General features: G+C 44.9%; 1 protein-coding gene across 1 annotated transcript in view; it reads right to left on the bottom strand.

Annotated features, from left to right (window-relative positions):
• The window catches only part of LOC139583303 (voltage-gated inwardly rectifying potassium channel KCNH2-like), a 344,586-nt gene extending 331,587 nt beyond the window's left edge, over positions 1-12,999 (bottom strand). The window contains exons 1-2 of the mRNA XM_071414218.1: positions 12,896-12,999; positions 11,693-12,413 (exon numbers count right to left, since the gene is read on the bottom strand). Of these exons, the coding sequence (XP_071270319.1) occupies positions 11,693-11,768 (76 nt within the window). The 5' untranslated portion in view covers positions 11,769-12,413; positions 12,896-12,999. The remainder of the gene's footprint in view (positions 1-11,692; positions 12,414-12,895) is intronic.
• Positions 13,000-13,781: the final 782 nt, after the last annotated feature.

The raw sequence follows: 13,781 nt of genomic DNA, 5'->3' as shown, positions 1-13,781 counted from the left end.
CTGGTATGATTTCCAATCAGAGACAGCTGTTTATCGTTGTCTCTGATTGGGGATCATATTTAGGCAGCCATTTCCCCTTTGCGTTTCGTGAGATCTTGTCTACAGATAGTTGCCTGTGTGCACACCAGTAGCTTCACGTTTTGTTTGTTCTTGTGCTTTATTGTTTTGTTTGTTGAGTTTCAATTTAATAAAATATGTGGAAATCTACGCACGCTGCGCCTTGGTCCAATCCTTTCGACGAGCGTGACAGAAGATCCCACCACCAAAGGACCAAGCAGCGTGGCCAGGAGAAGCAGGGATCCTGGGCTTGGGAGAAAGTGAGTGGAGGACATCATGGACATGGGCGGAGATTACGGCAGGGGACAATACCCTGCCATGGAAGCAGGCGGAGGCAGCGAAGGAGGATCAACGACGACTCCGGGAGTCGCAACCACGACGGAGGCCCGAGAGGCAGTCCCCAACATTGTTTGGGGGAGGGGGGGCACACAGAGTGGTCGGCGGAGCCGAGGGGTGAACCAGAGCCAGTCAGGGAGTCGAGTGAGGAACTCGACGCAAGATTATGGAGATAGGTGCTGGCGTTTCACGCATCAGGCCTCCACAGGCCTCCAGAGACACAGTACGTCCTGTGTCTCTTCCCCGCACTCGCCCTGAGGTGTGTGTAAATAGCCCGGTGCCACCTGTACCGGTCCCACGCATCAGGTCTCCAGTGCGCCTCCACAGTCCAGAGCTTTCGGCGACAGTTTCCAGTCCAGAGCTTCCGGCGACAGTTCCCAGTCCAGAGCTTCCGGCGACAGTCCCCAGTCCAGAGCTTCCGGCGACAGTTCCCAGTCCAGAGCTTCCGGCGACAGTTCCCAGTCCAGAGCTTCCGGCGACAGTTCCCAGTCCAGAGCTTCCGGCGACAGTCCCCAGTCCAGAGCTTCCGGCGACAGTTCCCAGTCCAGAGCTTCCGGCGACAGTTCCCAGTCCAGAGCTTCCGGCGACAGTCCCCAGTCCAGAGCTTCCGGCGACAGTTCCCAGTCCAGAGCTTCCGGCGACAGTCCCCAGTCCAGAGCTTCCGGCGACAGTCCCCAGTCCAGAGCTTCCGGCGACAGTTCCCAGTCCAGAGCTTCCGGCGACAGTTCCCAGTCCAGAGCTTCCGGCGACAGTCCCCAGTCCAGAGCTTCCGGCAACAGTTCCCAGTCCAGAGCTTCCGGCGACAGTTCCCAGTCCAGAGCTTCCGGCGACAGTCCCCAGTCCAGAGCTTCCGGCGACAGTTCCCAGTCCAGAGCTTCCGGCGACAGTTCCCAGTCCAGAGCTTCCGGCGACAGTTCCCAGTCCAGAGCTTCCGGCGACAGTCCCCAGTCCAGAGCTTCCGGCGACAGTTCCCAGTCCAGAGCTTCCGGCGACAGTTCCCAGTCCAGAGCTTCCGGCGACAGTCCCCAGTCCAGAGCTTCCGGCGACAGTTCCCAGTCCAGAGCTTCCGGCGACAGTCCCCAGTCCAGAGCTTCCGGCGACAGTCCCCAGTCCAGAGCTTCCGGCGACAGTTCCCAGTCCAGAGCTTCCGGCGACAGTTCCCAGTCCAGAGCTTCCGGCGACAGTCCCCAGTCCAGAGCTTCCGGCGACAGTTCCCAGTCCAGAGCTTCCGGCGACAGTTCCCAGTCCAGAGCTTCCGGCGACAGTTCCCAGTCCAGAGCTTCCGGCGACAGTTCCCAGTCCAGAGCTTCCGGCGACAGTCCCCAGTCCAGAGCTTCCGGCGACAGTTCCCAGTCCAGAGCTTCCGGCGACAGTTCCCAGTCCAGAGCTTCCGGCGACAGTCCCCAGTCCAGAGCTTCCGGCGACAGTCCCCAGTCCAGAGCTTCCGGCGACAGTCCCCAGTCCAGAGCTTCCGGCGACAGTCCCCAGTCCAGAGCTTCCGGCGACAGTTCCCAGTCCAGAGCTTCCGGCGACAGTCCCCAGTCCAGAGCTTCCGGCGACAGTTCCCAGTCCAGAGCTTCCGGCGACAGTCCCCAGTCCAGAGCTTCCGGCGACAGTTCCCAGTCCAGAGCTTCCGGCGACAGTCCCCAGTCCAGAGCTTCCGGCGACAGTCCCCAGTCCAGAGCTTCCGGCGACAGTTCCCAGTCCAGAGCTTCCGGCGACAGGTTTCCTTAAGCTGGGCATCATTCACAAGTGATAATTCACAAGTGGTAGGCAAATATTGTCACCCATCACACTATTCCTGATTTAAGCTTGTCTTTACATATACTAAATAATATATATGTGATTTTTATTTGATTTAGAATGGACCATTATCATGCACCTGTCTCGAAACAGAGGCAGCAAAAAAATTATATATGTCACTTGTGCACTTAAATAGTGAATGGAGGATGCTTTTCCCGTGGTCATTTTCATGCCAGTCAGGAAGGCTATACTCCTGTTTTAAAGAGAAGCAATGTGCTTAATATTAGGAAAGTTGAAAAATAAATATCGTAGGTCTAGCCTATAGAAAGCTGATGGGATCCTCCTCTTTTTAACATAGGCCATCACTGTTTTCTCATGGGCTCTCATGAAGTGATTGATTAGATTTTCGATCACATTTGCATTGATGTCAGAGTGATTAGAGGGACAATAGAGTGCTGAGTACCTGGCAGTTAGCTGGTTTGGTAGGCTACTAAAGACCATCAGCAGCATCAGAGCTTTGAGAAGCCTAGTTACCGTGACTAAACGGTAACGTGGAATTTGACTGCAGTCATGACTCGTGAACTCCGTTAATACGGTTACCGTTACATCTCTAAATGGGGTTATGCAGATATATGCAAAGTGGCAGAGAAAGGGACAGAGGGAGGGAGACAAAGAGAGAGAGAGATGGAGACAGAGAGAGAGTGCGCGAGAGAGAGAGAGAGAGAGATAGACAGAGAGAGGGAGACAGAGAGAGAGACAGGGGAAGGGAGACAGAGAGAGACAAAGGGGAGAGAGAGACAAAGAGAGAGACAAAGAGACAAAGAGACAGAGAGAGACAGAGAGAGACAAAGAGAGACAGACAGAGGGAGAGAGACAGAGGGAGAGAGACAGAGGGAAAGAGACAGAGGGAGAGAGACAGAGGGAGAGAGACAGAGGGAGAGAGACAGAGGGAGAGAGACAGAGGGAGAGAGACAGAGGGAGAGAGACAGAGGGAGAGAGACAGAGGGAGAGAGACAGAGGGAGAGAGACAGAGGAAGAGAGACAGAGGAAGAGAGACAGAGAGACAGAGACAGAGAGACCAGAGACAGAGAGACCAGAGACAGAGAGACAGAGACAGAGAGACAGAGACAGAGAGACAGAGACAGAGAGACAGAGACAGAGAGACAGAGGGAGGGAGACAGACGGAGGGAGACAGAGGGAGGGAGACACAGAGAGAGACAGAGAGAGACAGAGACAGAGAGAGACAGAGAAGAGACAGAGAAGAGAAGAAAAGGGCGACCAGTGAAGAACAAACAACATTGTAAATACAAACTATATTTATTTTTATTTATTTTTCGTTTTGTACTTTAACTATTTGCACATAATTACCACACTGTATATAGACATAATATGACATTTAAATGTCTTTATTATTTTTGAACTTTTTTGAGTGTAATGTTTACTGGTCATTTTTATTGTTATTTCACTTTTGTTTATTATCTTTTTCACTTGCTTTGGCAATGTTAACATATGTTTCCCATGCCAATAAAGCCCCTTAAATTGAAATAGAAATGTAATTGAAAGAGAGAGAGGCGTGACAGTCAGTGGAGTGGTAGAATGGTAGAGTGGTCACAGAAGTGAGAGTGGAGGTGGAGGAGGAGGAGATTAGAGGAAAGCTCAGAGGAAGAGGAGAGAGAGGAGGAGATTAGAGGAGAGAGAGGAGGAGAGAGAAGAGGATGAGGAGGCTTTTAAAATAGTTTATTAGAAACTCAAAACTAAATTCCATTAAATATTGTTGATTTGGTTGCTTCTCTTTGTAATTAGATATGCATACACTACTCCCTAAATTCAACACAAAAAAATGAAATTCTAGTTTGCAGTTGTTCAATATAATTACAAGGAGATACTTCTTGATACAGAGGGGCAGGGCCGACTCCGGTCTCTTGACTTTTTTGGGATCGTCGCAGTTTTGTATCTGTTGCCTGGCGTGGCCAACATTTTGATTTATTTTAAATTGTCAAATAAAATCTAAGTGACACACTAGCCTAGCTACACGAGCTAGCATGGTGCTGTATAGAGCTGGAGCGCTGGATGATGGATAGGAAGCAGAAAGCTTTGAAAGGAGCAGGAAGGATGGAGCTCATCTCCCCAGCAGGCGCCATGTTGCCCAGTTGGACGGGCGCCCAGCGGCAGCGGTGGGGGGGTGGACGACATTGTGCCAACATGGCAACCCAGCGGGTCACTCAGAGAGACTGGGGATGGCAGCCAGCAGCAGAGACAACAGGCTGCCAGACACACACACACACACACACACACACACACACACACACACACACACACACACACACACAGACAGACACAAAGCAGAGCACAGAAGGGAAGAGGGGGAGAGAGAGAGAGACAGACGGGGGAGAGAGAGAAAGACAGAGAGAGACGAGGGAGAGAGAGAGGGGGGATTGAGAGAGAGAGAGAGAGAGAGAGAGAGAGAGAGAGAGAGAGAGAGAGAGAGAGAGAGGGATTGAGAGAGAGAGAGGGAGATTGAGAGAGGGGGGGATTGAGAGAGCGAGGGGGAGAGAGAGAGATAGAGAGAGAGGGGGAGAGAGGGGGGGGGATTGAGAGAGGGGGGGATTGAGAGAGCGAGGGGGAGAGAGAGAGATAGAGAGAGTGGGGGAGAGAGGGGGGGATTGAGAGAGGGGGGGATTGAAAGAGCGGAGGGGGGAAGAGAGAGAGAGAGGGGGCGTGTCTCTCTGTGCTGTTGTGTGACAGTCAGAGTGAAGAGAGGTTCAGTGACGACACCACGGTTGTTGGCCTGATTACCAGCAACGTCGAGTGAGCCTATAGGGAGGAGGTAAGTGAACTAGCATTGTGGTGCCAGGACAACAACCTCTCCCTCAACGTCAGCAAAACAAAGGAGTTGATTGTTGACTTCAGGAAGCAGAGGGAACAGGCCCTCAACAGAACTGCAGTAGAGAGAGTCAGCAGCGCTCTAGCGGGTGGTGAAGACGGCCCAGTACATCTACTTGAAACAGTTTATGAGGAAGTCCCGCAGCATCATCAAGGACCCAACACACCCCAGCCACGAGCTGTTCACTCCCTTACCGCTGGGCAGACGATATCAGAGCATGAGGTCTGATACCAACAGGCTCAGAGACAGTTTCTATCTACAAGCCATCAGACTGCTGAACACTTAAACTGGAATGACCACCGTCTCTGATTTTCTGCACCTTATCTCACACACACACACACACACACACACACACACACACACACACACACACACACACACACACACACACACACACACACACACACACACACACACACACACACACACACACACACACACACACACACACACACACACGACTGCTGCTACCAGACTCTTATTTACTATTGCTAATACTGCACGATTTAAACACTTGACCCCCAATCACCCCTCCTTGATACATGTGTAAATATAAAATGTGTCTTCCTCTATTATACTGATGCTAAATGTTTATTATATTCTACTGAGCCGTTTACTTTATGTTCATATTGTTAGCTTGTCTTATTTCTTATTGTTGTTGCATTGTCCAGAAGGTAACCTGCAGTGTATATCATGTGTATCCTGTACATACGACTAATAAAAGGTGACACTTGAAACGTCATACTGTCCCGGTTGTCTGTCTACAGAAAGAGCCCTGATTGAGTCAGATACCTTGGAAGACTGGTGGCAAGTTGCCCTGGTGATGTTGTGTTTGTGCCTGGGCTGTAGAGCTTAATGTCCTCCCCAGGTCCCACCTCATATAAGACTAATTGTAGGATTCTTTCTGCTGGGGCCGGGGAGGCAACGACTACACCGACAGGCAGTTACAGGGGGAAAACAGGTCCTGGTGTCTTAATGAGGTCAGTCAGCTTGAATAGCAATGGATAAAATAGGAATATTTGTAGTTTCGGTGTCTATATTACTCATGGTTATATTCAGCTGGGGGAAAACTGAACAACAGCATTTGGTTACAGATTGTTAGTATGTATTGTTTTGATCGTGACTGTATAGCCAATGAAAATAATAGATTTAAATATTTAGTTAGAAGTCTCAGGAAGCCTTATTGAGTAAAATAATGTTAATTGTTAATCAAAGAGGATTTTGTTTTTGATACATTTTCTCCATTGAACACATCAATATTCTCTATGTTAAATCCTGTATTTATCCAAGTTTGTCCGATGTTTTCATACAACAAAACTGGTCTGATGTCGAGATGACTCCTGATTGTGTGGATGCAGATATATGCCTCAAACCTATAAGAATTGAAAAGAAAGTCACAAAAAAATGAAAAAGTACACAATCGATGACAGGGATATGAACTCATCTTGAAAATAAACCACTTTTAAGGTCTGTAAACATCTGACAAACTTTCATTCCGGCGTGAACTATCCCTTTAAGAATAGATACAGTACAGTACAGTACATCAAAGCCTTGGCACTGTACTCTGAACGCTGTGCCTTTAGTATTGGTCACAGCCAGGCTACCCACAGAGAGGCAGAGAGAAAAGCCAAGCATCCATCCGCAAATGATTAGACAGCAATGTAATAGCTAGGAGTACTTGATCCACGCTCTCCATTTTATCATTTTCAATTCCACCTGGCTCAATGTTTATCCCTCAGGTTAAACAATATAATTTTACAAGAATACAAGCGTAAAAGGACAACAATAAGCAGTAAATCCATTACATAATAAAACATGCTTTGCCATGTGACTGAACAAACCAATTCATAATAGTGCATAAACATACATTTTACAGATGCTCTTATCCAGAGAGACTTACATTTTAATACTTTTTTTCGGTACTGGTCTCCCCGTGGGAATCAAACCCACAACCCTGGCGCCATGGTCTACCAACTGAGCTCTGAGCTACACGGGAGAGGAGTACTACCATTGGCCAATATGGTAGGACCAACACCAATAGTCCACATTGACCAAGATAATGCTAAGATTTAGAAACATGTCTCGCTGCGATACCTTAGGCTCATTATTTATTTATTTTAATCTAGGGAGTTATCCATGCCTAGCAACTATTGGCATTGAACACTTATCACTGGGGAGAAAATGTCAATTATTCCCCTTTAGCAGACAGCAGACGTGTGTGCAAACTGGGCTCTGGGTGCATGCAATCTGATAATATGATTATATTCTTAACTGTGATTAGACATATGATCCTGTAGTACAAAACACATACTGTATAGTGTGTCCTGTGATAAATTCCTGCTCATGGGTCGATTCAGCTTGGAAAAGTCTTCATTGCCTCCTTCACAGTGCAGTGTAGGAGGAGGACACTATAAAGGAGCACCAAGAAAACAACCATAAGGCTAGCTAGGTGGGATGTGACATAAGGCTAGCTAGGTGGTACGTAGCATAAGGCTAGCTAGGTGGGATGTGACATAAGGCTAGCTAGGTGGTACGTAGCATAAGGCTAGCTAGGTGGGATGTGGCATAAGGCTAGTTAGGTGGGATGTGGCATAAGGCTAGCTAGGTGGTACGTGGCATAAGGCTAGCTAGGTGGGATGTAGCATAAGGCTAGCTAGGTGGTACGTAGCATAAGGCTAGCTAGGTGGTACGTGGCATAAGGCTAGCTAGGTGGGATGTGGCATAAGGCTAGCTAGGTGGGATGTGGCATAAGGCTAGCTAGGTGGTACGTAGCATAATGCTAGCTAGGTGGTACGTAGCATAATGCTAGCTAGGTGGTACGTAGCATAAGGCTAGCTAGGTGGGATGTGGCATAAGATTAGCTAGGGGGTACATAGCATAATGCTAGCTAGGTGGTACGTAGCATAATGCTAGCTAGGTGGTACGTGGCTGAGTGGCTGATTCCTGTTAACATTTACTGCTTAAATGCACATACAATTGTATTCAGATCGCTGTCTCTCTCTCTTTCTCTCTCTCAGCCCAAAATTGTTTAGATTTATTTAACTAGGGAAGTCAGTTAAGAACAAATTCTTATTTATAATGACAGCCTAGGAACAGTGGGTTAACTGCCTTGTTCAAGAGCAGAATGACAGATTTTACCTTGACAGCTCTGGATTCGATCTAGCAACCTTCCGGTCACTGGCCCAGAATTCTAACCACCAGGTTACCTGCCGACCTAATGCAGTGCTGTAGTGACACCAATGTTGACCACCTCACCATCAGCCGTGTTTGTCACATCTCTGCGACAATTTAGAAATTGACAAATGTAACCGATTTGCATCAAATATATTAGCGCAGACCACTGAGGTTCAGTGAAGCTTGTCAACACTTTGCAACACTGAAATACAGACAGCAAGTGGCAGAAAGCTCATGGCTCCATTCATGTGACATGTTGACTTAACTTTCATTTTAAAAGTAGGAAAACAATAAGTCTGGGTTTGCTTCGTAAGCACAATTAGAGCAGATCATTGGACAAAACATATTTACATATAAGCCTGAGACCAAGTACTTGTATAATCTTAGTAGCATTTGAGAGTGCATTGGTATTATAGTCATGTAGGCTACAGTGAGCTCCAAAAGTATTGGGACAGTGAATTTGTGTTGTTGTTGTTTTGGCTCTGTACTGCAGCACTTTGGATTTGAAAAGATAATTTGAGGGTATTTTCATCCGTATCGGGTGAACCGTTTAGAAATGACAGCACTTTTTGTACATAGTCCCTCCATTTCAAGGGACCAAAAAGCATTGGGACAAATTCACTTATATGTGTAATAGAGTAGTCAAATGTTTAGTATATGACTCCCTGATAAATCACAATAAAAAATAATGAACATAAATTATTAGAAAATTGTTGTTGTCTCCTGTATGAGAGGAGAAAAATACTCCTCAGCAGAGAGCAGGTTCGCAGTTTTGGGCGGGTATGATATTTGTGCATCTGTAACTTTCTCACTCATCATTATTCATGACCCATTCAGGATTATCCGTAATCATGGTAGCATCCACATCAATGTAGAAGTATTTAGAAACATTATATTCTTATTTACAATAAAAGTGAATCCAAAATGACAAAATAATCTGAAACACAACCAAAACAAACAGCAAATGCATCCAACAAGTTTGTAGAGTCACAAGCTTGTTGGAATCATTGCTTGATATAGGAATATGGGACCACATAATACAATTTGATCTACTTTAATACACATATAAGTTCATTTGTCCCAATACTTTTGGTCCCCTAAAATGGGGGGACAATGTACAAAAGGTGCTGTAATTTCTAAACACTTCACCCGATATGGATGAAAATACCCTGAAATTAAAGCTGACAGTCTGCTCTTTAACCTCATAGTAATTATATAATTTCAAATCCAAAGTTCTGGAGCGCTGAGCCAAAACAACAAAAGATGTGTCACTGTCCCAATACTTTTGGAACTCACTATATGTAGTCCACAGTGTGAATGTCTAAGTTCTAGGTCTAAGCTAGTGGTCTTCTTGGCAGTACTGGGTCTGTATACACAAAATTAGAGTTGAATATACGAAACCTTTAAGCCAAAATATAAATACAGTGTATGTTTGTAACATATCAGCTCTATTTTCTGCTGGCATTAAGGCGACGCTAGTGTCAAACGTACACTCGGACAATTTCAACTTGTAAAAGCCAGCGCTCAGTTATCAGTAGCCTAATCAGTAGCCTAATCAGCAGCCTAATCAGTAGCCTAATCAGTAGCCTAATCAGCAGCCTAATCAGTAGCTTAATCAGTAGCTTAATCAGTAGCCTAATCAGTAGCCTAATCAGTAGCTTAATCAGTAGCCTAATCAGTAGCCTAATCAGTAGCCTAATCAGTAGCTTTATCAGTAGCTTAATCAGTAGCCTAATCAGTAGCCTAATCAGTAGCCTAATCAGTAGCCTAATCAGCAGCCTAATCAGTAGCTTAATCGGTAGCCTAATCAGTAGCCTAATCAGTACCTTGATTAGTAGCTTTATCAGTAGCCTAATCAGTAGCCTAATCAGTAGCTTAATCAGTAGCTTAATCAGTAGCCTAATCAGTAGCTTAATCAGTAGCCTAATCAGTAGCTTAATCAGTAGCTTAATCAGTAGCCTAATCAGTAGCTTAATCAGTAGCTTAATCAGTAGCCTAATCAGTAGCCTAATCAGTAGCCTAATAAGTAGCTTGATTAGAAGCCTAATCAGTAGCTTTATCAGTAGCCTAATCAGTAGCCTAATCGGTAGCTTGATTAGTAGCCTAATCAGTAGCTTAATCAGTAACCTAATCAGTAGCCTAATCAGTAGCTTAATCAGTAGCTTAATCAGTAGCCTAATCAGTAGCGTAATCAGTAGCTTAATCAGTAGCCTAATCAGTAGCTTAATCAGTAGCCTATAACCAATGTTTTATTAAAATATCAGGAGCAGCAAAACAGTCAACAGACTTTCCAATTTTTTCATTATATTGGACATTATTCTTGGCCATGCATATTCTATGAAAAATGTTGACTAATTTGGCCTATATGTGCGATGTCCATTGAATGAAAGGTTTTAGTGACTGTGGGGAAGTCTCTTTAGGAACATCAAGTTATAACAATAGGCTGCTTATTGTTGTTCCTTTATCATTTTGTTTAAAAAAATGGCATCTTTCACTTTCATCACTGTCCTTGGTGCTGAATCTGCTTGTAGCCTAGGTTATTTGCCTGTTTGTTTGTTTACCTTTTACCTGGCAAAGTCACTAACAGAACATATGAACGGCGATGGTAGGCTAATCTTATTTTAACGTTTGGGCAATGTCCGGGAATTTTAGAACTTGCGAATGCTTAGTGTGTAGGGGAATGTTGAAGATTTACGATATCATTATTCTGACCCGATCCTATTTAGAAATATTGTGTTTAAAAAAAAAGATGTTATTGTTTTTTCCGTTTAATTTGATTTAAAAAAAATAAAAAAGATTTGCGGCCCATGGGTTTATGTTGAGATCGTACGTGGCTCGAATGCAATGCGTTTTCGCCTGTTACTGTATATCTGGAGAAGCAATGCAATTTTGCCTGTTACTGTATATCTGGAGAAGCAATGCAATTTTGCCTGTTACTGTATTTCTGGAGAAGCAATGCGATTTCGCCTGTTACTGTATTTCTGGAGAAGCAATGCAATTTTGCCTGTTACTGTATTTCTGGAGAAGCAATGCGATTTCGCCTGTTACTGTATTTCTGGAGACGCAATGCAATTTTGCCTGTTACTGTATTTCTGGAGAAGCAATGCAATTTCGCCTGTTACTGTATTTCTGGAGAAGCAATGCAATTTCGCCTGTTACTGTATTTCTTCAAAATCCAATCCATCATCACGTCTTGCCCCCTCTAAAATAAGGGGTTCATGACGCCCCTGAGTGTAGGCCTACTATCTATATTCTCAAGAGAATCAATTATAAAATATTGTTTGCAGTATACTTGTAGAATATTTGAAAAAAGAGCATGCCACATTTTACTTACCATGCAAAGAAAAATAAACCGGAAAACATACAGGAAAAAATAATGTGATATGTTAATGAAATTATCATTCAATTGGTTTATGCATTGGACACAATAATAGACACATGACGGACATGATTATTGGACGCAATAATAAATCATCATGCAATAATCAAACAACTTACATTGACTATCAAATTTCCTAATGATGGTATCGAGGAAAGTATTCTGTGGTGCCACGTGACCCCTTCGGACCGGCATCTTTGCTCTGTCCCCCTGAAGTTTTTGGACTTTCTGTCGCCAATGCGGACCTCTACGTCTACGAGTCCCGATAAAAACGGACGGCAATAACTGTTCCCTACGTCATAGAATAATAAATACTGTACTCTTCGACCGAAGCATTTCTGACTTCATGAGACGGACCAAGTGGAAAGTCCTCTCAGAGAAAGGAGCGTTATAGAAAATGAGCCGCCACTTAATCAGGAGACAGTTTCTAGTTTCCACTAATAGGACCACGCGTGTTTTGTTTACGTCCCTTGAGCTGTCACATATGATATCCTCTCTGGTGAATGGCAAGATGAGAGTCTACTTCTTGTAATTTCTCATTACAGACTCCGGGGAAGGGGAGTCAGTCAGCCTTGCTTTTGCCATAGTTGCGTCTTTTTTCCTTTTCTCCTGGCCCACCTTATTCTTCCCTGTTTCCGTACGCCCGATGGACGAAACAGAGAGAAATCAGCAGCCAAGTAAATAGTTGAATAAATCGTTGGATAAAGTCCGTCCTAGGTCGTTGGGATGTAGTCGTTCTGGAGTAGAAGTGTCCCGCGTGTGACCAGTACTCTGTGCGCTCACCGGTGGTGGCGACTGACGACTGCGCCTCTTTCACACTTTCCTCGTCGGCAAACAGAACTGTTGAAACATTGGATGACAATGAACGTGTATAAAGCACAACGGCAGCCATAAAATATAATCATCATTTTTATAATTTGGTGCTTAGTAATATACATATCCGATTACATTTATTGAATAGTTCACCTAATCCAATAAACTGAGAATGTCTCATTAACACAGAGAAAGAGATGCGACTATTCTAAAGCGTTGTAACTAAAGAAGGACAGCAGCATCTGGTTTGAAATAAACCAAACATGAGCCTCTGTGGCCAAACGGTTTGGTATCCACACACAAGTGCCGCTACATTTACATTCAAGTGAGTAGGCCAACCCACATCCACATGACATCACTGTCACAATTCAACCAGACTGGCATACACAACAGCCGCAATCTATTGTAAGCCTATATGCAATGAGGCTAATTCAAAATCCCAATCGAAAACAAGTGCTGGTTGTGGTCGGTTTCAGTTTGCGTGTGAAGTGCACAAGGCGTTGACTCACCGCTTTGTCAATTATGCGCTTTTTGGGGACTTCCGATGCGCTTTGTTTATTTCATGGAAGGACTGGGCTTCATCCTCAGTTGTCTCGTGTATAAGGGGGCTTCAGACTAGCACACACGTCACTGCCTGCACGAGCACTGGAGGGGGTTCCCCTTTCTCCACTGTGCGATAGACAAAGAGCGCGCTCCGTGTGCAGTACGCATGTTGTTGGCACTGTCTGGTTCACTTTGATGTTATTTTACAGCATGATGCTCAACTCTCCCTACCAGTATACAATATCATCTTCATTAATATACAACACACACACAATAACACTGTTATCCTGATAATTTACTGTATTTTATTTTGAAGGCTGTAAATGTGAAAATGGAGAGGGGGGATCCATAGAGCTCCGTGGGCGGAGAGCTGCCTGTTCTCTCGTTCCAATTCCCTTATTTAGTCAGGAGCATAGAGACACGTGGCTGTCTCCTGGATCGTCCCCCAGTGAGATCTCCCAGTCTCTCTCTCACACACACACACACTGTTTTACACTGGTTTATATTTTACACCCCAGTCTTCACAGAGACATGCATTGGATATGTGCATAGATTTACCAAATATACTGGTATGGACATCCCATTTAGCAACATGCAACATAATCTTTAAATATATATTGTGTACAGAAAAAATTGAAAGAGTGATAAGTGATATATTAGAAGCACAACACTGTACCGTGTAAAGGAGTTCCAGAAGGCACTGTATGATAGCTTGATCCATAATTGAACAATAATATGTTAAGTGTGTGGATACTCCTCTAAGATAACCAATGGTGCAAACCGCATGACTCTACAGTGCCTTGCAAAAGTATTCATCCCCCTTTGGCGTTTTTTCCTATTTTGTTGCATTAC

This window comes from Salvelinus alpinus, chromosome 8 (assembly GCF_045679555.1).
Source record: "Salvelinus alpinus chromosome 8, SLU_Salpinus.1, whole genome shotgun sequence".
NCBI classification, from domain to species: domain Eukaryota; kingdom Metazoa; phylum Chordata; class Actinopteri; order Salmoniformes; family Salmonidae; genus Salvelinus; species Salvelinus alpinus.
Note: the sequence above shows the minus strand (reverse complement) of the source record. Positions and strands in the feature narration are given on the sequence as shown.